Below are 24,037 nucleotides of genomic sequence, written 5' to 3'. Positions count from 1 at the left end.
CATGGCCACCGAACGGCTCAATGCAACAAAGCACAGAAGCACATGTTTAACATCATTTCAGTGGGACTTAAGCACGAGCTTAACTTTAACACACACTAAAGGGCTTTTCTGAATTGGGGCCAAAATGAAGTGGGACTTTAAAAGACTCCTCGGTAAACTCCAACAATCTGAGCTGGTGAAAATAACTAAAAGTCTTTCAAAATTTAGTGGGTGAAGGTGGGGAGAGACATAGTGAAACATCTGAATTCATCATAACAAGGTCACACAATTAAGTCTATTGTCAGGGTTCAACTCACAATCATATTTTATAAGGGCTGGAAAGTGGGAACAAAGTGGCAACAAAGTGGCTTTTTCATTAAAAAGAAATCTTTATTGTAATTCTGATACTAGTGTGCAAAAATATGTTTTTTTTCCTGGAATGTTTACAAAAAGAACACAGGTTAAAAGAAGTTTGCAGTCATATGAATGTGTAGTTGTTATCAGTGACTTTACATGAAGCAAATATACAAATAGTTACTATTTCTCTTTATAGTATTTACAGGAGAATATTATATTCTTGCCGTGATTTTTAGCACTTTGTAGAGAATGGCTACTTATTGTAAGCATCAACATTCATTATTTTATTTAAATTACATCTGGAAGCATTTTTAAATAATCTTATGTATAAAATTTTCAGATTCATAAGAATAATTAAGTAGTTTTCTACTCAGTCTCTTAAGGCACATATTTCTAACCATGTTTCATTCTGGTCCAACACAGCAAATTCTTTGTTTCTGACATTGACTATCCAGGTATACGAGAGATGGGTTTCTTATAAATATCCTTATGTCCATAGACCTCGGCAACATTTATTGTACTCACTGTATGTATGGGAATGATTTGATCTGACGATATTTGTTTATCAGGTGCGCTACTGCTTGTGTTTAACTTGGGCTGATAGTCATTTTCTCTGCAGCGTGCAGAAGCTACGATAGCCCCAGTCTGTTCTTGGTGGAATCTGCAAGTAAGAAGGCAAAAGTTATTTGGGTTTCACTTGCTTTAGCAGGGTCAGACCTTTCAATTCCATTTTATTTGCACATCAGGCATTTACCAAACAGTCTAGGCTGTAATTTATGGACTACTTTCTCTAGCATTAACACAGCGGGCAGTAGTCACCGAGGGAGCAAATAATTATATCTCAGCTGAAGCTATGAGAGCTGCATAATTGTGAAGGATGCACAGCTTGAAGACAACTGGTACCTGCCAATGTAATGGGAGGAGGGGGATGGCTCTTTCAATTTGGTTACAGTTTTGTTAGCTGCCCTACTGGCAACTCATGCGAGTTGCCTACCCTATGTTATTGATTCTCACATATGCTCACGTCCCTTTGCACTATTCTGGGAAGCATGAAGAAGCAGCCTTAAAGAGGCATAAATTACAGCTACACTCACTCATCAGCTTTTTACTCTTCCAGAGCAACATAAAGGGACCTTAGGGTAAATGAGAATGAGGGCTGGTCTCTACACCAGGAAGTTGTACTAGTCTCACTAGTTCAGTTGGGAATGTCTGTGTGACTTTTTTTACCGATATAGTTGAGGATAAGCCCCAGCAAGGATGCAGTTATACAAAGATGCCTTGCACTGGGGTAGCTTACTCCCCCCTTCCCATACAGTATAGTGTGCAGACAAGCTGTAACACCTTCTTTCTGCTTGCACACAAATACATACACTGGAACAGGGCTGGCGACAAGATGCGGGGACTTGGACCGCATCACACAGGACACTGGGGGCAATTTAAAGAGCCCGAGGCTCTGGCTACTGCAGCTGCCGCAATAGCAGTGGACAGCCCTGGAACCTTTTAAATCATCAGTCCCTAGGGAAATAGCCCCCTTTTCTCCCCTCCTTCCGCAGCCCAGCATTGGAAGCCCTTGTGGCTGTAAGTAGCAGTCATGCACTGCAAGGGAATCTGCAGGGGTTAGTGCTGCCGGTATCGGTTCCTGCTAGGACACCTGCTTGGCTGCTCATGGGCTGAGACTGCCATAGGACAGAGGAGCTCCACCAACCTCTAGCTCTCACCCTGTCTCTAAGACATCAGCGGCCCCCTTCCAGAGGGCGCTAATTCAGAAGGGCTTTTATGAAGCTTGTGGCTAGGAAAGGTGCCAAGGAGAGAGCATCCCCTCCTCCCCCTTCTAGGCAGGCAGGAGTAATCGTGGGATTCCCTCAGCACATGACCAGACCAAACTCTCTTGCCCCACATCCACATGGATTCCTTTGGGCCAGCGAGCTAACTACCCATCGTTAATGCCACCGTGCTTTTCCTTCGCCACTGGTAACCCACGGGCAGCACTTCATAAAAACCTCGCTGAAGCACATCAGAGACCGAGCTGTTGCTCTGAAAGCACCTCCACCCTTCCGCTGAGTTAAATGTGCATAGCAGGAGAGGAAATAAGCATTCCTCTTGCAGGAAACACCGCGGGGGCGTGGAGATCACATACCCATGCAAGACCGAGGTGCTACAAAAACACCAAAGTCAAGAGCTGGCGCTGCATGCTGATGCAGAACATACAATTGTAAAGAATTTCTAATCAAGTGCTAGAAATGCCCATGAAGTAAAAGGAAGCAGTTACCGGCACCATTTGTTGCTAAGGGCATCTGCTTTTTTTCTTAGTGCCAGAAACTGAACTCAGTGCTCTTTGGATGATAGGCAGTAGTTACAGGGGAAAACAATCACAGCAAAACAGCAAATACAGAGAAGGCAGAGACAGGCCAGAGGTGAAGGAAGAGAGTAAATCTGGGATGGGAGAAGTGAAGAGGAACTCCGTAAAATGCACCTTTCTCTACAAGTAGTTGCATGGAGCGCAGAGTGCCTGCATTTGCAAGACTTCTCAACAAACAACGTTAATACCACAGCAAAGGCTTTCAAAACAAACCATTTTGGGCATCTGTGTATTTAATGTAGAGCTTGCTTTTGCAGCTGATCCCATAGTGAGGCTATTCTGTAAGGGTCTGTCTACACAGCAGGACAAAAGTCAAATTAAGCTATGCCACTTCAGCCACCTCAATTTTAGTTTGTAGTCTGATTTACTGATGTGTCCTCCATTGCATGGAAGCAGTGTAACACAGGTGATCCCCTTTTGTAATTTAATAGTGCTTCACTCCAGTTTCCAGCTGGAATATCCAAAGCTGCTTAGGGTATGCCTACCTGGCAATCAGACAGTTAGTTTGTGTTAGCTGACTCCAGCTCATAGGGCTCAGCCTACGGGATTGCTTAATTGTGGTGTGGAAATTCTGGTTCAGCCCAAGGTCTGGGACCCTCCCACCTCACAGGGTCCTAGAGCCTGAGCATATATGTCTACACCAAAATTTAACAGCCCCTTAGCCTGAGCCTGGCAAGTACAAGTCAGCTGGCTGGCACAGCTGCAGGTTTTTAGTTGTAGCATAGTGAGTGACTTTGGGCCCATAACACCTGCTCATCTTAGCACGTACTTGAGAATAACTCAAACCTTGTTAACCCTGGTGATGCTGCTGTTCTCACATGGCTATGTTTGACTTTAAATTTGGAAAGGACAGATGCAGGGGGGGGGGGTGATCTGCTTGGATTTGTATGTGTGTGGGTTTTTTGCATTCTTTTCTCAAATCTATCTCTATTACAATATAAAATAGAAAGGCAGCACACCCCCACAGCTCTTGAACAATATTAGAAAACAGTTAATGGGGCTGGTGTAATGGAGGGGGGATGAAGAAATACAGATACAGCCATTACAAGGAGAAAAAAGGAACCGTGCCTCGATGGCTTTTAGATGAATTGAACGATTTCTCCCTTGTGAGCGCTGAGAATTGTTCCTACCTGGAGGAGATGAGAATGCTAATAGGTCCTCCTTGTTATGAGAGAATTCTAGCACAGTGGGACATTAGAAGCACATTTTGTATTTCCCATCTCTTGTTGGCAATGTCTTTGAAAAGTGATTTCTAATGGGAGTGGGAGGAACTTTTCTCTTGTTTTATGTCAGGTGACTTTGCATTGTTAATAATGAAGTCATTATGAAAACAATCATGGAACCTTTTCTGAAAAATACACACACACACACACACACACACACACTGGAGTAGTTGCAACGATTTCCAGCCAAAGGAAAAAAATAATATAATTGAGCAAATATATATCTAGGGAATATTATCATCTCTCTTTTACCACTGGAAAACTGAGGGAGGAAGAGTAAATGAGTTGCTCACAATCACAGAGCTCTGGAGACCCTGATTCCTAGGTGCATGTTCAAACCCTGACTAGCCCATGTCTCTCTCTGAAGGCCATATTAGTGAGTGGAAGTGGAGAGGGAAAAAGAATACTACGTTTTGGAGCATTCCCCGATTTGAGCTAAAAATCACACTGTGACAGGGTGCAGTCACAGATGACCCCTCAGGGGTGCCTCCGGGGGTGCTGACACGGCCACTGTCACTCGCCTTCCTGCTCTCTGGGGCTCCTCACTGCCCGGTCCTGCTGGGCCAGCTCTGCTGGTCTCCTCCAACCAAGGCCCCAAGCTGAGGTCCCTGCCCCCACAGAGAAGCAGTACAGACACTGAACCACTTCAGGTCCAAGGAGAGTGCAGTTTAGGGCCCAGCCTCCTAGGAGAGAGCACTTCCCAGATGGGATCCAACCCCAAAGGATTACTAAGCCCCCTTTAGCAATGAAAGCGGGAATGTGCACACTGGTTGCCCCCCCCAGGTAACAATCACTTATACTGGGTTTGATAGAAAATAAAAATGGTTTTATTAAGTTGAAGCAGTAGGATTTAAGTAGTAATAAGAGAAAGTAGGCAGAGCAAAGTAGGTTACAAATAATCAAAAGAAACAAAACCGCTGGGCTAATTCTCCACTGAAACCTCAGTGCAAACTTAAACTCACCCTAAACTCTAAACACCCACTCTAAACCAGGGCTTTCTTCCCTACCCTAGGGTCTCCGGCTCCTCCTTCCAGGTGTAGCCCAGCCAAAAAGACCAAGGCCTCTCCTCTCCTATCCCTTTTGTTAAGGAGTTGCGGCCCCTCCCTACCAACCACTGCTCAGAGTAAGGACAAAAGATTGCTTAAAAGAGGCTCATCTAGAAGTTGCAGGTAACACCCTTCATGTCTCCCATTCATACATTTGAAACTCACCAAGTATTTCCCATTCCATGTGTCTAATTTTCCACACACAAATGATACATACGAGTAAGATAAACAGAACCAGCAGATTATTACATGAAGATGGATGGGTTACATGAAATATTAGCTCAAACCACCTTTGAGTTATGTATATTCATGACCATGAGTAAATTTCCAAAAGCTTGCCGTGGGGGGTTGGGGGGGGGACACACCGGAGTCCGTCACACACACATCCCTTTGCCCAGTCGTCCCAAGATTGGTGACTGGACTGGGTAAGATTGATGTGACAGACTGCATTTGGGGCCCTGCTGTGGGATTTAGATACTGATCCGCATTGGGAGTGGTGCAGAACACCATTTCCTCCCGGGGAGAGCAGTGGCTAGGATTCTGCAGCGTGCTTCCCCTGGGCTACGTCTACATTGCAGGCTTCTTGTGCAAGAGTTTCTGCACAAAAATTCTTGAGCAAGAGCATGTCCACACTGCCATGTGCATTTGCACAAGAGCGTCCATGGCGTCTCTTGTGCAAGAAAGCTCTGATGGCCATTTTAACCATAGGGGTTTCTTGTACAAGAAACCCCTGTTGCCCATCCATACTGCCTTCTTGCGCAAGCAAGCTTATTCTTTGTGGGGAGAGGAATAACTCTTGCACAAGAAGCTCTCTTTTCCAACACTTCACTGTGAATTTACTTGCACAAGAACACACATGCAGCAGACACACTCTGCATGTTCTTGCACAAGAAGCCAGCAGTGTAGACATAGCCCTGGTGTTCCTGGCCAAATCTATAGCATGATAATGGAGCGAAGAGGGGACATAGTTCTACCTCCTCCTCTTCTTCCAGATAATTTGTGCCAAGAAAGCCACCCCTGCGCTGCCCAGACTGCTATTATCTGTTGTGGCAAGGTCCTCACTCAGGCCCCTTGCCCTGGGACACATTCTGGTCCATAAACCAGCCAAAGACCCCTTCTGGTGCAGTCACCATGGCTTTTATTGTCAGTTTCCCACCACCTTCTATTTACAAAGCTTTTGGACTACAGCAACCTCAGCCAGCCTCTCTTTTTAGCTTTAGCCTTAGCCACAGCCACAGCCACACCCTACCCTAGGCTGCTCCGCTCTGCTCTGGCTGCCTTATATAGACCTCTAGCTAATGACACCCACAGCTGATTCCATTAGCCCTTCAGGCCTGGGCTTGTTCAGCTGGTTCTAATTGACCTTTTCAGCCAGGCTGTAGTGGCAGAGCTCTGGCTTAGTCAGCCGTCTGTCACACTGGCAGCTGCGTCTAGACTGGCATGATTTTCCGCAAATTCTTTTAACGGAAAACTTTTCCGTTAAAAGCATTTGCGGAAAAGAGCGTCTAGATTGGCACGGACGCTTTTCCACAAAAGCACTTTTTGCAGAAAAGCGTCCGTGGCCAATCTAGACGCGCTTTTGCGCAAAAAAGCCCCGATTGCCATTTTCGCGATTGGGGCTTTTTTGCACAAAACAAATCTGAGCTGTCTACACTGGCCCTTTTGTTTGTGCAAAAGGACTTTTGCCCAAACGGGAGCAGCATAGTATTTCCACAAGAAGCACTGATTTCAGACAGTAGGAAGTCAGTGTTCTTGTGGAAATTCAAGTGGCCAGTGTAGACAGCTGGCAAGTTTTTCCGGAAAAGCAGCTGCTTTTGCGGAAAAACTTGCCAGTCTAGATACAGCCACTGTGTGTTCAGCTGACCCCTCACCCTTGCTCCGTCCTGCAACCAAGCTGATTCCAGGATTCACCTGCCAGCAGTGCAGAGCCAGGGGTGGTGCGGAGAGGGAAGAGCTGCAGTCAGGTGCTCCCCTTCTTCCATATCCCATCTCTGAAGAGCAGGGGTCCTAGATGGACACAGTCAGCACAGCTGCTCCAGCCTGAGGCCTGTGACTCAGAGGAGTGCAGAACAGGGTGGCAGTGTGTGAAAGGAGAGACACATGGTATTGTTTTGCACAATAAAGCCCCGATCGCGAAAATGGCGATCGGAGCTTTCTTGTGCAAAACCGCGTCTACATTAGCACAGACACTTTTCTGCAAAAAGTGCTTTTGCGGAAAAGCATCTGTGCCAATCTAGATGCTCTTTTCCGCAAATGCTTTTAACGGAAAAACTTTTCCGTTAAAAGCATTTGCCAAAAATCATGCCAGTCTAGACGTAGCCTCCCAGTCTCTGTGCCACACACACTCAATCTGTGTCACATAGTCTGTCTCTCACACACAAAGTGTCTCTTTCACACTCACACACTCTCTCTTTCTCTATATCCCCACCCCCACCACTCAAGGCACTGCCCCTTCTAGGGGGCAGGGGGAAATGGCAGACCTGGCCTGTGACACGTGACACCAAAATTTGTGAAGTGGCTCCCCTATGAAAATTATTGCCCACCCCTGTGCTAAGGGCTGACTGCCCTTGGCCCCGCCCCTTCTGGGGGCGCAGAGCTATCCCTCCCACACGTGGCCTGGGGGCCCGTGGTGGTTGTCAGCCCCATTGGGTTAAGACAGTTTGAGCCTCTTTACTTTCTCCTTACAAGGCATGTTCTCTAGCCCTTTACTCCATCTCATGGGTCTTCTCTGAACCCTCTCCAGCAGTTTCTCAGCACTGTTCTTGAATCGTGAGGATGAGAACAGAACACACGATTCCAGCAGCAGTGACACCAGTGCCAAATACAGAGGTAAAATAACCTCTCCATTCCTACTTGAGATTCCCAGTTATGTGTCTCTTTGGTCACAGTGACATGCTAGGAACTCATGTTCAGCTGATTATACACCATGGCTGTGTCTAGACTGGCAAGTTTTTCCGCAAAAGCACTTGCTTTTGCGGAAAAACTTGCCAGCTGTCCACACTGGCCACTTGAATTTGCATAAGAACACGGACGATCTAATGTATGATCGTCAGTGTTCTTGCGCAAATATAATGACGCTCCCGCTAGGGAAAAAGCCATCTTGCACAAATGCTTTTGCGCAAGAGGGCCAGTGTAGACAACTGAGAACCGTTTTGAGCAAAAAAGCCCCAATCCCGAAAATGGCAATTGGGGCTTTCTTGCACAAAACCGCGTCTAGATTGGCACGGGTGCTTTTCCGCAAAAAGTGCTATTGCGGAAAAGCGTCCGTGCCAATCTAGATGCTCTTTTCCGCAAATTCTTTTAACTGAAAAACTTTTCCGTTAAAAGCATTTGCGGAAAATCATGCCAGTCTAGACGCAGCTCATGACCCCCAAATCTTTTTCAGGATCACTGTTTCCCAGGGCACAGTCCCTCATCCTGTAAGTATGGCCTAGAGTCTTGGTTCCCAGATCTATGTTTACATTTAACCAGTTATTACACCCAGTTTCCTTGTACCCAATTTTGCCAGGCAATCCATCTCTCTGACACAGGGACCTGCCCCATTCATTATTTATTACTCCCCCAATTTGTGTGCCATTTTCACAGTTTATCTGTGATGATTTTATGTTTTCTACCAGGTCATCAATAAAAATGTTAAATAGCATAGGCCTAAGAACTGATCCCTGTAGGGACCCATGAGAAATGGATTGCTTGATGGCGATTCCCAGTTTACAGTTACATTATGGGAAGTTTGTTTTCCATTTAATATGTGCCATGTTAACTTTATGTTTTTCTAGGGTTTGTTTTTTTTAAATCAAAATGTTGTGCAGTACAGGATGAACCTCTCTTGTCCAGCACCCTTGGGACCTGACCGTTGCCGAACCAGAGAATTTTCCAAACCACAGGAGGCCACTATTATCGAGCAGCATTACCAACACTTCCACTGCTTCCTACGCCCTTAGAAGACATCGAGGAGTAAATTAGAGCCAACCACAGCACAGAACACTGAAAGTCAGGACTGGTAGCTGTAAACAAAATTTATGGGACTACAGGAAAGTCGGCCACACTCATGATAAATGGACATGTAGTTAGCTAACCTCATGCTGGACCAAAGATGTTGCTGGACTAGAGAGGTCCAACCTGTACCAAAACAAATTCTTTAAAGACGTCTGAGTATCGGATCTCAACATTATTACCTTTATCAAGCAAACCTGCAATCTTAACACATACACACACAATCAGGTTAGTTTGAAGGGATTTGTTTTTCATATGCTTATCTTGATTTGCATTAATTACATTATCCTTCTTTAATCCTTTATTAAACAAGTCCCGTATCAGCTGTTTCATTATCTTGCCTAGGATCAATGTCAGGCTAGCGGGTCTATAAATAGTTAGGTCATCCCATTTATCCTTTTAAAAAATTGGCACATTAGCTATCTTCCAGAACTTCTCCAGTGGTCCACAACTTACTGAAAGTCAGCACTGACAGTCTAGCAAGCTCTTCAGGCACTTCTTTAAAAAACACTCAGATGCAATTTATCTGGATCTGCTGATTTAAAAAACGCCTTACTTTAGTAGCTTCTGTTTAATGTCCTTCAGAGATACTAATGTAATGTTATCACAATAGGATGAGATTATATCATTTTCCCCAAATACAGAGCAGAAATACTTACTGAATACTTCTGCCTTTTCTGCATTATTGATTCTGCCCTTTTCACCTAGTAATAGACCAATTTCATTATCAGAATTCTTTTTATTCTTTATATATAGAGAGTAAAATCACCTCCTTATTGCCCTGAACTCTGTTGGCAATAGACTTCTGCTGTCCCTTGTCTTCCTTTATCACATTTTTACAGTTCCTATTATTGATTTATATTCATTTGTACCAAATTCCTTTTTTCTATTTCTTATATTTTTATAGTTGCCTTCACTTCCCCTATAAACTAGTTCTGGTTTTTAACACATATTGTCTTCCTCAATTGTTGGACTACGGCTTTCAGGAAGTCTAGTAAGGAATTCTTAAATGATTCCCAATTATCATTCACATTTTTTCTGTTTAAATTCTCCCACCTCCCCAGCTGATTTGGCTTATAATTTTTTTCAGCATTTGTAGGTGTAAAATTGCTGGAGTAGAACAGCAGCTGAACAAGCCTGGGAAAACATTGGAGGTGTGTGTGTTAGGGACATCATAGTGTAGTCGATTAACCAATAAGCAAAAGCTTATAGGTTAATGCTATAGACTACATGCATTTCCCGCCCCACCCCCCTCCGGTACATTTTTTTAGCAGGCTGGCCAGCAGCCCAGCTCAGTCCTGGCTCATGCCGACTCTGGGACCTACCCCTACTGTAGCTTTGCATTTAACATGTTTTAGGAGCCAGGCGGGAAGGCAGCTCAGCTCAGTTCCGGCTCACGCCAGGTCCGGGAGCTCAGACCCCCTCCCTCCACACCCGGGGGCTGCTGCCACCCCGCACTGTTGCCTCTTATCAGAGACAGCAGCATGGGGCAACAGGCAGCTAGTCTGTGAGGGGGGCTGGTTTTTACAGAGGCAGCAGTGTGGGCTGGCAGGGGGCTCCCCGGGAGTGGGGCTGGAGCACACTGGCTACTGGCCCCACCCCCAGGGACAATCGAATAGTCGAGTAATCAATAAGAATTCATGAGGTTAACCGACTATTCAATTAACTGATACTTAACATCCCGTGTGTGCATGCGTGTGTGTGTGTGTGTGCGCACGCACGCACGTATGTGTGCATGGGTGTGTTTTCAGATAATGGAGGGAAAGGATCGGACTCCTTCAGACAGGTGACCTGTGGTTGGGTAGGGCAGAGGTGACAGCAGGACTCCTTTCTGCTCACCCAAGCTTGGGGCAACAGGAGGTCAATTCAGGCTCTAGCAGAACATGGATCAGCAGCATTCAGACCATGCCCAATATAGCACTTCTATGGAGGGTGCAGGACAAGAGTGATGCTAAGCCAGACAGGCTGGCTTTACACCACCAGAAGCTTCCCAGCTGTCCCTTTAGAGCAACATAAAGGAGATTTAGCGAGGGGCAAGGGTCTGGCTCTGCTTCTATGAGAACAGGATGAGACCCTTAGGCAACTGCCCATTCAGCCATACCTATGGCAGCCCTAGGTTGTTCTGTAAGCCAGGGCACGTAATAATGAAAACACAGACAGTGTTAACTCCAGCAGCACTTCCTGGCATTGCTGGAATCCCCTCCGGGAAGACTGGTCTTCAGGGATCTCTTGCAGTTTGGCAGTAAATTGCTACTAACTACAATAATTTACCCCATTTGATTTTTCCAGCAATATACCTTCCATTTTGCTGGCCTTACTAGCAGTTGAATTTATAGTCACATCTTTGTGATTTTCATTCTGCTCTACTTATTTTTTTTTCTTTCTATCTATCAAAACTTTAGATCAGCTTATCTCCTTGCAAAGGAAAAAACACCTTCTTTTCTCACGCTGGTGTAAATCCACACCCTCCTTTCCTGCTTCTGTAAAGATCTCTCAGCCATGCTGTCCTTTACATTAACATTCTGCCCTCTGGCTTTCCAATTTCCTGGCCTAAATATGTGCCATTCCTCCAGCTCTTTATACAAGGCACAAAGCAATAAAGAATCTGGCCCTTTACAAACTCTGTGTGTAAGAGGAAGAGAGAACATAGCTGGGATTTCTGCATTTGCAAATGTTGGGAGCTCATTTCGCTGATTTTGCTTCATCACTTATTACACAATTGCTTTAAATGCCAAAGCACATTTGTTTTGCTGCAGTCACTTTTCTTGGACATCTTCTTATTGGATATTGCTTATCTGCTTTTTGCTTACCATACTGACAATGTGCAGTGACTGCCATCCTGTAGTTGGACAGGATCCAGGACAGAATGTAATGATCTAACGGTGTTACATACTCCAGGAAGTTATTCCAGAGTAAGGTAGGGTATGAATTTAAAATGGAATAGCTATTCCAGAGTAACTCCACTTTGGAAGAGCTATCCTGGTCAATTTCGCTGTGCAGCGAAGTCCTAACTACCTCTGCTACTGCCCTTGCATCACTGTTGCACACACCATCTGTTGTTTGTACAGGCATCTTTCTCTTCTTGAACTGGACTCCTCCTGTACTAGTGACCTTTTACTCCTCACTGCAGGTGCTGAGATTCATTCACATTGCTTTGGGCTGCATGCATAGCCCAGGGCCACATTCCTTCCTCCATGCCTTCATCCAAGGTAAAGTATCCCAGATCCCTTTTCATGGTGCTCCCTGTTATACACCATAAACTCTCTCTCTGTCCTTCGTCTGTACCCTCAACTTGGCACTCCTTGGCATCAAATACCAAGAAAACAAACGTTTCAGTCCCTTCTTATCTGGCCCGTCCTCCCTGTAAGTGGCTGTAAGTTATTCAGTCATTAGTTACTAATCACTGGACTATTACAAGAGACTGGTCTTGTTGCCATTATATGGAGCGTAGAGGCATGTGGCTTTATTGAAATATGTGTTAGTAAGTACCACACTGTTGCTTTCTTCCAAATAGCAGCTGGATGGCACAAATGGTAATCGCTAGCATGCACCTCACACTGAATCGGATGTTGACTTGCATATGTGTGTGCATCTCTCCCATCCCTTTTGTGTGATTTGCTCACATGTATCCAAAGTCAGAATGTGGTTCTTTGCTTCCGTGCACAGAGGTCACCATTGAAATCAGCAGCTGCCAACCCACAGCACACAGTGACCATGCTGATTTCCTGTTCTAAGCACAGTAGAAAATTGTGGGAGCTTGATACTGCTTGATAAGCTTGATACTGGCCCGCTCGGAGTTATTTTATGCACTCTCAGAAATGTCTGTTCTGCAATACATTGATGTGGGGTTTTCTTTTTTTCCTTGAACTATTTTTGGTCCCTGAAATGGACGGCTCTAAATATAGAAAAAAACAATTGATCAAAGAAACTTCGACAGAAATAAACTGCACACTGCACCCTTTACCAAGAAGGATGCATTTAACAGTCAGAAATAGGCTAAAGATTCACAAGAAGAGGGGGAGGTGTTTTCAAGAAGGTGCTTTCTATCTCCCACATCCTTCATGTTTACAGTGTATCTGTAACCATGTTGGTCCCGCTGTTCTAGAGAGACAAGGTGGACAAGGTAACATGTTCCATTTGTCCAATGTCTGGGGTGAAAGACACAAGCTTTTGAGCTTACACAGAGCTCCAGGAAAGACCTGAAGAAGAGCTTTGTGGAAGTTCAAAAGCTAGTCTTTAACCCATAGAACATAGGACCTCGCTCGCCATTGTCCCTCAAAGGGTGTGTCTACACTGAAATAAAGCTCCAGGTCCAAGCTGACTCAGGCTGAAGGGCTAAAAATGGCCGTGTAGATATTTGGGCATGGTGAGAAGCACAGGCTCTGGAACATTCACTGAAGTCCGGACATCTACCAGCAATATTGCAGCACTGCAGCCTGAGCCCTGCAAGCCTGAGTCAGCTGACCTGGGCCATCCAGATAGGGGGTGTTTAACAGCTGTGCTGAGTAGATGTACCTCATGATATGTTAAGTATCGTGCAAAGGAGCAGCTGCTGTGAAAGGAATTCTTTTCTCCAATGAAAGTCAATTCTATCAGAAAACTTGTGTAAGTCTCCAAAGCTACAATACGCTTCCCTCAGACATACACATGATTCACCTCTCAACTTTTCTGGTTAAGTTACCAGAGGGAACCACTTCCCTTTGTTATTTCACATAAAAAAAACAACCCACACACAAGTGATCTGGCAAGAGGTGGGGGGCGGGGAATTCAAGCAACTTGTGATCCACTGAGTGAGAGTGCATTGAGTGTTTTTTCTCGTTAACAATAGCAGGGAAAACCCAAGCAATATTCTTTGTAAGAATAATTCCACACTGGAAACAATGGGGAATTCTGATTTACAACCTGATGTTGCCAGCAAGACGACATTTCGAATAATATCAATTACTCCAATGATCCCAAATAGGTAATAGTGACTTCGATTAGACTTGCTTTCACTTTGTTCCTGGACTTAGCAATTTCCTACACTTTAGGCTTGAATGCCCATCGCAACCACGCACTGTCAGCAAATACCCCAAAGGGTATTTACACTACACTACAGAGTTTTGTAAAACTTGAGGAACGTCCACAGTACAATTGCGTTCTTCTGCAAGAAAATCAAATGATCAGAGGGGTTTTTCTGGCATTGGTAATCCTCATTCTATGAGGAAGAAGCTTTTTTGTGAAAGAGCTCTTTCGCAAAAAGGCGTGTGTGGACGGGGAAGAGGGAGTTCTTTCAGAAGAAGAGTGTGACGGGGTGTGACGTGGTGGAGCAACCCCGTCACTCGCCGACACCGCAGGATGTGGCCGGTGAAGGGGGAGCTAGCGACACGGGCCGAGCGGCCCCGGGAACGCCCAGAGACGGGGAGGGAGTGCGTTATCACCAAGCGCCTGGGCGCGCTGATGACGTCACGGGCGTGACGGAGAGCGTTGGGGCAGGAACCCGGAAGTGCGGGGGTGAGTGTAACCACTGCCAGGGAGGCAGTATAAAGGGCACGGGAGCACCAAGGGAAGGGGGAGGAACGCGGAAGAGGAAAGACGGCGCGAACCCAGAGGTGGCCGCGAGGAAAGCGAGTGGAGGGGGGGCATGGAAGGTGAAGGGACGGCAGGAGCGGAGGGTAACTACGCCGGGCGGTAACCGGCGGTGGAGTGGACCAGCCCCAGGGCGGGCCGTGAACCCCGAGAGCAGGCGTGTTTGGGGTCTACACCCCCCTGCTACCACTGAGAGTCACACTCTTGGTGTTAGGGCCCTGGGTCGGGGTTCGGAGAGAGGGTGGGCCCAGACCCCCCACTCCGCCCAGGAGGCCCAGAACTGAGTGGTATCCCGCATTGCCCAGAGGGGCCTGCGAAAGCGGGGCGCGCGGACCAGATACCCCGTGACACGTGGTGGAGAATGTGGGCAGCGATTGGGGGCCCTGTGACATAGGGCACGTAAAGCAGGGTAGCTTTATTCTTGTTTTCTGCCTCTTCACTAGATACAGGCGCCATGGACGCGGACAAGATCGTGGAGTGGCTGGTGGATAGCCAACGCCAGTTGCAGAGACAACAAACGGAGGCGTTACCGCAACTAACCTCCGAATTTCGGGAGCAGCAAAGACAGCTGGTACGGGAGTTGAAGGATGGAACGAGGGTAGCCGGGCCCATCGCCGAAGGGGACGATGATATGACGACACACTCGCGACTCCCCATTAGGCTTGCCAAGTTGGGGCCGGAGGACGACGCGGAAGCGTTTCGGTAACTTTCGAGCGGGTGGCAACGGCAGCCCGCTGGCCCCAGGAACACTGGGCCACTATACTCGCCCCCTATCTCTCCGGCCCGGCACAGCTCGCCTATAGGGACCTGTCCAACCGGGACTCCCTGTGTTACTACAAGGTCAAGGAGGCAATACTTGACCAGTTAGGTATTTCACCGGAGACCTATAGGCAAAGGTTCCGGGCAGCCAAGTACATAGTGGGGGAACGACCCCGGGCGGTGGCCCAACGGATTAGGGAAGCGGGGTTGCGATGGCTGGAACCCGCCGCCAAAACCACGGCTCAGGTGGCCGACCTGGTAGTATTGGAGCAGTATTTGCAGGTGCTCCCCTCAGAAGGTCAACGGTGGATTTGCCGACACTTGCCAGGGACCCTGGAAGAGGCAGTAACCCTAATGGAGCATTTCCTGGCGGTGGAAGGACTAGAAGACCGTGGCAAGGTAGGAACGGGAACCAACCCGGTGGGACGTGGAGGCCCTAGCCCACGAGGGAAAGAGGGGCGCGACAGCGAGGGGACGAGCATGAGAAACCCCCCGGGACGAGGCCTAGATGGACGGCTGGCCCCCGTATGGCGTAGCCCCAAGAGTCACGAAAGGAGGGAGACCCGGAACCACGACGAGAGGAGCCCGGAAGGCAAGACGGGCCCGCCACCGAGGCCAACATGCTTTCAGTGCGGTCAGGCAGGTCACTTTCGCAGGTAGTGCCCCATGATGGACTGCACGTACTGACAGCCTACCCCCAGGAGGGGCCCGTGGCAAGAGGTAAGCCGAGCCCGCATAACGAGGTGAGTGCGCTTGAATGGGGAAATGGTAGAGGCCGTATTGGATTCAGGGTGCGGACAGACATTGGTGAGAAGGGATGCCCTAGGAGCGGTAGTGCCCACACTGTCCCAGGTATGGATCAAGTGTGTACACGGCGACACCCGGCCGTACCCGACAAGCCAAGTCAGGTTGCATGACAGACAACAGGGTGGAGAGCTACGGGTAGCGGTAACGCCGCGGCTGCCCTGCCCCGTTTTGCTGGGCTGGGACTGGCCCGGGCTGCGGCGACTCCTAGGGGAGAGAGACCCCGACGGCCGGGGGGACGTAAGGGAAGTATGGGTAACCCAGGAAGAGGACAAGACGCGGCCACCCCAGCAAGGGGCGGGCAGGGAGGAACCTCAGAGGCTGGTGATGGACCTGGAGGTCGATACAGGAGACTTCCTGGTCCTGCAACGGGAAGACCCACGTGGGAAAACACGCTAGTACCCAGGGAAGGTGGCGAAGGGGTAGGCAAGCGGCACGGACAAGGCCCTTACTTCGAGATCCAGGGGGATAGATTATATCGGGTCACGGGGGCGGAGAGCGGAGAAACCCAGCTGATCGTGCCTAAGGCGTATAGGTGGCGAGTGATGGAGTTGGCCCACAATAACCACTGGGCCGGGCACCTGGGAACGGAGAAAACCCAGCAGCGGGTGCTCCAGCGGTTTTATTGGTCCGGGTTGTATCAAGACATTAAGAATTTTTGTATGTCTTGCCCGCAATGTCAGTGGACCGCCGGAGCCTGGGTGCTCCGAGCAGCCCTGGTGCCCATGCCACTGGTGACGGAGCCCTTCACGAGGGTGGGCATGGACCTTATAGGACCCCTCGAACGCACTCGAAGAGGGCACCAGTATATATTGGTGGTAGTTGATTATGCGACCTGTTACCCAGAGGCGGTCCCCTTGCGTAAGACCAATGCCGCCACCATAGCGGATGAGTTAGTAAAGATGTTCGCATGGGTCAGACTTCCTAAAGAGATCTTCACCGACCAGGGCACAAACCTGGTGTCCCGCCTAATGAAGGAGTTATGTAAGTGGCTACAGGTGAAGAAGATTTGCACAGCGGCCTACCACCCCAAAACGGATGGATTAGTTGAGCGTTTCAACCAGACCCTAAAGGTGAAGCTGGTACAGGACGATCCACGGGACTGGGATAAGTTATTACCACCCCTACTCTTCGCGGTACAAGAGGTACCACAGGCCTCGGTGGGGTTTTCCCCGTTTGAACTGTTGTATGGTCGGCGGCCTTGGGGAATACTAGACCTGGTACGAGAAGGGTGGGAAGAGCAAGCTTCGACCGCATTAGGGGCGGTCCAATATGTAATTAAATTGCGGGACAGAATGCAAATGATAGGGAGGTGGGCCCACGAGAATTTGAAAAAGGCACAGGAAGCACAAGCCTGCCATTACAATGTGGGAACGCGAATGAGGACCTTTAGTCCAGGCGACCCAGTGTTAGTGTTATTGCCAACAGGAGAGTCTAAACTATTGGCCAAATGGCAAGGGCCATTCCGGGTAACCAAAAGGATTGGGGAGGTGGACTACGAAGTCCAAGTGGGGGGTAAACGACGGCAGAGCCAGGTTTACCACGTCAACCTGTTAAAACGATGGATACCCCGGGAGGCCCCCCTGGCAGAGGCCCTCAATACAGAGATTGAGTTTGGGCCATGGGGAGAGGAAGAGGTCACCTGGGCGGCTAGCCCCATGGGTACGGAGCTAAATTGTGACCAACAGGAACAACTCCAAGCAGTGCTGCGACGATCGGCAGCCAGCCTGACGAGCCGACCCGAGAAGACGACTCTAGTATGCCACGAGATCAATACGGACCCTGGGCAGAAGATAAGAGACCCGGTATGCCCCGTCCCTAGGAAGCTATGGGACACCGTTCAACAAGAGATGCAAAATATGATACGGTGGGGAGTAGTGGAAAAATTGTGAAGCAAGTGGCGGAGCCCGATCGTATTAGTCCCAAAGAAGGACGGAGCCATACGATTTTGCATCGACTTTCGCAAAGTGAACGCGGTGTCCAAATTCGACACGTACTCCATGCCCAGGGTGGACAAACTTTTAGAGAGCTTAGGACGGGCCAAGTATTTGTCAACAATCGACCTTACAAAGGGCTATTGGCAGATACCCCTGTCACCGGCGTCAAAAGAAAAGACGGCGTTCGCCACCCCGTTCGGCCTATTCCATTTCGTCACCATGCCGTTCGGATTGCACGGCGCGGCCGCCACATTCCAAAGACTGATGGACGAAGTCTTGGAGGACCACCGGGACTACGCAACTGCATATACAGACGACATTGTCATCTTCAGCAACTCCTGGAAAAACCACCTACAGCAGCTGGAAGCCATCTTGCGAGCGCTCCAGCGGGCAGGGCTCACGGCAAACCCGAAGAAATGCCAGTTCGGGAAACGGGAAGTATCTTATTTAGGGTACACAGTGGGGAATGGACGGCTAAAACCGCTGTTAGATAAAGTACAGGCTATTAGGGACTACCCTCGCCCCCACACCAAGAGGCAAGTCCGCCAATTTCTAGGCCTCGCCGGCTACTATCGGCAGTTCATAAACCATTTTGCCTCACTAGCTGCCCCTTTAATGGATCTCACAAAGAAAGATCAACCCCAGCAGGTATTATGGACACCCCAAGGGGTACAGGCATTCGAAACACTTCGCCAATGCCTGATGTCGGGGCCGGTATTACGACCGCCTGATTTTGAAAAACCGTTCCTGGTACAGACAGACGTCTCTGACGTGGGGTTCGGGGCGGTACTCGCACAGGAGGAAGGGGGAGTGGAATACCCAGTGGCGTACTTGAGTAGGAAATTGTTTCCATGAGAGAAAAGCTATGCCGTAATAGAGAAGGAAGCGTTAGCCATTAAGTGGGCAGTAGACTCTCTGCGCTATTTTCTTATAGGTAACACCCCTTCACGTTGGTGACCGACCACACGCCCTTGAAGTGGATGCAGACTATGAAGGACACTAATGCGCGAATCCTCCGATGGTATCTAAGCATGCAGCCATTTTGTTTTGAAGTAAAACATAAACCAGGTAAAGACAACCTGAACGCAGACTGCCTCTCACGGATGCCGGGTAACAAGCAAACGGGGAGTGTAAGAACTGGGGAAAGGGGAGAGATGTGTGACGGGGTGGAGCAACCCCGTCACTCGCCGACGCCGCAGGATGTGGCCGGTGAAGGGGGAGCTAGCGACACGGGCTGAGCAGCCCCGGGAACTCCCAGAGACGGGGAGGGAGTGCGTCATCACCAAGCACCTGGGCGCGCTGATGATGTCACGGGAGCGACGGAGAGCGTCGGGGCAGGAACCCGGAAGCGCGGGGGTGAGGGTAACCACCACCGGGGAGGCAGTATAAAGGGCACGGGGGCACCAAGGGAAGGGCGGGGGGAACGCGGAAGAGGAAAGACGGCGCAAACCCAGAGGGGGCCGCGAGGAAAGCGAGTGGAGGGGGGGCACGGAAGGCGAAGGGGCGGCAGGAGCGGAGGGTAACTACGCCGGGCGGTAACCGGCGGCGGAGTGGACCAGCCCCAGGGCGGGCCGTGAACCCCGAGAGCAGGCGTGTTTGGGGTCTACACCCCCCTGCTACCACTGAGAGTCACACTCTTGGTGTTAGGGTCCTGAGTCGGGGTTCGGAGAGAGGGTGGGCCCGGACCCTCCACTCCGCCCAGGAGGCCCAGAACTGAGTGGTACCCCGCATTGCCCAGAGGGGCCTGCGAAAGCGGGGCACGCGGACCAGACACCCCGTGACAAAGAGGAAAGAGGAAAAAACACAAGCTCCCTGGTGGCCATTCCATCTATAGCAATCACAGCTTACATGTAAGAGGGCATCCATTCATTCTGGACGCTCTCTTTCGAAAAAGCAGATTGCTTTTTCGATGCACTTTTGTAATGTGGGCGCTCTCTTTCGGAAGAAGTTTTTTCTGAAGATCTCTTCCAAAAAATGCTTCTTCCGAAAGAAGCCTTTAGTTCCGATGTAGCCAAAATGAAAGTTGCCTGAGTGTGTATCTGCATTATATATAGAAATGAAAAAAATGGGAAAAGCTATCAGCTCATTTGGGGTCATTTATGTTCGCCCACTGTATAAATACATCAGACAGCTTACCTAGCCATCCTTCAATACTGTCTGGCTGCTCACAGCAAGCTGTGTATAGGATGAAGAATAAGATGTGACTCTAATTCATTATACAACAAATAAACCTTCAAAGTGACACATAAAGCTGGCATATCATCTGTCATCTTCAAGGTTCATTTGCCACATAATACATTAGACAATTCCCACATTTCATCCAATACGAACAGAGCCACTTATTAACATTAAACTGTAGCAATATATAGCTTTAATAATGTTTTATGGAATGGAGACTATAAATGCACATGCACAACTGACCGTACTTATACCAAAGATTGTTTGGTTTGCATTGTTAAAAGGCCTTGCTCTTCCTTGCAGTAACAGGATGGCTTTTTAGGCAATGTTAAGAATTGTCCAAATTCAGTGAAATCCTTTCCAGTTCTTAGTAGAAGAAACAGCTTTTCTTAACATGAATGGCCATTTACAATAACCGGGCTTTTAACTCATATGCAGAGATTTTGATATCACTGCTGAAGTCAGGACCATCCTTAGGCAGACAGAATACAGCTGCATAGAGCTTCACTAAATTTGGGATGCCACTGGGCCCTAAATTAAGTAGAGCCCTATGGTGCATTCCCTACCTTTGGATGGCAGCGTGCTGGTTAATCAGGAATCAGACAATCAAGTTTCTACTGTATTTCACGGAAGCAGAGACACTGCAGCCAATGTGTGCACTCATAATTCAGATACAACAAAAAATCAACTAGACTTCAGCATGTTAACTACACAGAAAGGCTGAAAAGTTCATAAGCTCTCCCAGCTCTTTGTTTACTGAAGAGAGTGGAGAATTTAGAATGAACTAACAAACTCGTTTTCAGACCTTATAAAAGCTATTTATCTGAATCTTGCTTGTCCAGTTGACAGCTGTGTCTAGACTGGCAAGTTTTTCCACAAAAGCAGCTGCTTTTGAGCAAAAACTTGCCAGTTGTCTACACTGGCCGCTTGATTTTGCGCAAAAGCACTGACGTTCTACTGTCCGAAATCAGTTCTTCTTGAACAAATGCTTTGATGTTCCCGTTTGGGCAAAAGCCCTTTTCCGGAAATGCTTTTGCGCAAAAGGGCCAGTGTAGACAGCTAAAAACTGTTTTGCACAAAAAAGCCCCGATGGCGAAAATGGTGATCGGAGCTTTCTTGTGCAAAACCGCGTCTAGATTGGAATGGACGCTTTTCCGCAAAAAGTGCTTTTGTGGAAAAGCGTCTGTACCAATCTAGACGCTCTTTTCCGCAAATGCGTTTAACGGAAAAACTTTTCCGTTAAAAGCATTTGCGGAAAATCATGCCAGTCTAGACGTAGCTGACATATATATTTCTTGTTCCATTCAGTTAAGGAAGGAGGTGCCGTATTTGGTAAACAAAATGAAAGAGTTTCTTCACCACACAATGGCGTGGGTAAGAATTTCTAAAGTGCTGGAAGCTCCCGGAGCAATAATAGTTATATTTAGTAACTGCTGGTTTATATATTTTATTTTAAAATATTTTAAAAGCTGATTGTGCTCTAACCCAGTGTTAATACTCGGGCATGCATAGCTGTTCAGAATTACAAATTAGTCCTTAATCCTTTTGAAGATCTTGTTTAAAGTACAGTCAGCATTATAATTAGCTTTAGAAGTCTTTCTGAATCCCTCCAAATCTAAAACAGCCACCAGACTTTTGTTTACATGCATCAGTTAAATATAATTTCTAGCTGCACTGTGGAACAGAAAATGTTTTATAAGCTGGTATAAAATTGCTTTTTACAGGTAACTAGTATAAATCATAGATATTACTGTGAGCAAAATCTAAGTAAGCAGCGAATTAATAATAAACAGGAACTGCAATATACATCAATACATATTAGTGCTAAGCGATAGCAAAAGGATAGTTCAGTGAAACAAGACAGAGAATTATGTGAGTGGCACAAGAGAAATTGAGATTAGACTGACCCACAGTATTATCATTTACCTTCACATATCTCTGGTCTGATCATTCAAAATTGGTGTAACTCATCTGCACCAATTCAGAGATGAGTGTAAGCTGCTGTAACTTACACCCCCTCTGTATGGTCCCTTTGATGTATTGGGTGAAATCTTTGCCCCACTGAAAGCATCAGCAAAACATCCATTGACCTCAATATGGACAGGATTTCCCACACAATTGTTGCTAGCATTTGTACATCACTAGCCCACAGAGGATCATGGCTCCCTGCTTTGCTAAGCACGTGTAAAACAAAAAGATCTTCCCTACCCCAAAGAGTGTACACCATTATTTTGGGACAGACTGTGACACTGCTGACACTCGCTGAGTGGTACCTTACTCCCCAAAAGGCTCTGTTGGCTTGTAGTCCTGCACAGTGTGGCCCTCAGAACAGCCACTAAACAACACGTAGCTTTGATACCTCCATTGTCCTGCCTGGTACCATTTAATGCTGCCCAGAGAAGCACTGTCTTCCACACTCCTCGGCTGGGAAAGCTGACAGGTTGGGAAGGGAGCACACCATGTACAATGATGGGCTGCATCTCCTCTAGTCCTAAGTCCAGGAAACCATAAGTCACACAATTTACCCTGGTTAAACTAAAGGTGTGTTTTTAAACCCATGTCACCGAACTAGTGCCAAGCCCTGTATGGACAGACTCAGACCAATATCTAGCTGGTTATATCGACTTCCTGTAAAGGTCCTGACGCAGGATCAAGCCAGGTTTAAACCTATAAGTGCATTCACACTGGGCTCAGTGCCACTTTCACTAAACGGGTTTATATGCACACCTTTAATTAACCTGGTGCAATGTTGCATGTAGACCAGGCTTTGAGGACAGGACAGAGAACGGCTATGGGGGAGCTGGGGGTAAAGTCAGGCTGGTTTTCAAGCTGTCTCAAAATCCTGGTTTTGGAATATCATGAATTCCCACCGAAAAACAGCCAGCACCATGAAACCTTTAGGGCCTGACTCTGCAAGATGCCAAGCACCCTCAGGACTAACTGATTGTAATGCCAGGGGTGGGCCTGCAGCGCCCTGCCAGCATGAATGGTGCCTTGGAGGACTGCCCAGCACCTTGCAGGATGGAGCACACTAAGCTTGGAATACAAACTGCAAACCCCATGACCACAGACCATCAGCTTGTCATGTTTGGCTGCAGGTCGGCGTTGCCCAGAACCGGACAATACACTTATTTTATTTTTTCCCGAGGCAACTTTTCACTGATCCTCCTCCTCAAATCTATTCAGGCAAACACATTCCCTCGCCGCCCGCTCCCCCCAGCACACTGTCTTTTAAACATCTCACCTGCAGAAGCCTTCATTGTCATATGCCAGGTGAGTCCCATTGTCAAATCCTGTTTTATTCCTGATGTGTTTATTGTTGTTGTTATTTCTGCCTTTAAAACCAAAATAAGCAGCTTGCATGCTTTCCAGTTCTTCAGTTCTGAGCTGGTACCACAGCTGCATATCCCTGTAAACACAGCCTGATTAAAACTTACAGCCAGGGCAGACGTTTGTACAGTAGTTTGGCACAGATGATTCAGGAACACATGTGCTTGAAAGCATTCCCCCTGAGGAAAGCTCTTAAGCACATGCTTAAGGTTTATACTTAAGTATGTACCAATCTGAAAGGGGATATTTTCTTCAATTGGGGCCTCAGACAGGATAAAACTTATGCTTGAAAATTGAACCCAAAGTTTTGTACTGACTGTAAAAAAAAAAAATCCAATTCTGGGCAGTCCCTTATGGAACACTTAGAATCGTTCAAAGAAATATGTAGGAAGGCTATTTTTATTCAGCTCTATAGATTTTTAGAATAAATTTCAGAGTCCTATTGCTTTAGTAACTTTAGTCCCAATTAAATTCCAGACAACTTTCCCATGAGGAACGCGGGGC

General features: G+C 47.6%; 1 protein-coding gene across 2 annotated transcripts in view; it reads right to left on the bottom strand.

The window, feature by feature from the left end:
* Positions 1-348: 348 nt before the first annotated feature.
* The window catches only part of SUSD3 (sushi domain containing 3), a 66,734-nt gene continuing 43,045 nt past the window's right edge, over positions 349-24,037 (bottom strand). For both annotated transcript variants that reach the window (XM_075938923.1, XM_075938922.1), the window contains exons 4-5: positions 23,448-23,612; positions 349-997 (exon numbers count right to left, since the gene is read on the bottom strand). In XM_075938923.1, coding sequence (XP_075795038.1) covers positions 784-997; positions 23,448-23,612 — 379 coding nt within the window. In that variant the 3' untranslated portion in view covers positions 349-783. The remainder of the gene's footprint in view (positions 998-23,447; positions 23,613-24,037) is intronic.

This window comes from Pelodiscus sinensis, chromosome 11 (genome assembly GCF_049634645.1).
Source record: "Pelodiscus sinensis isolate JC-2024 chromosome 11, ASM4963464v1, whole genome shotgun sequence".
In the NCBI taxonomy this organism is placed as follows: Eukaryota; Metazoa; Chordata; order Testudines; family Trionychidae; genus Pelodiscus; species Pelodiscus sinensis.
This window is presented reverse-complemented; position numbering and strand designations above follow the sequence as displayed.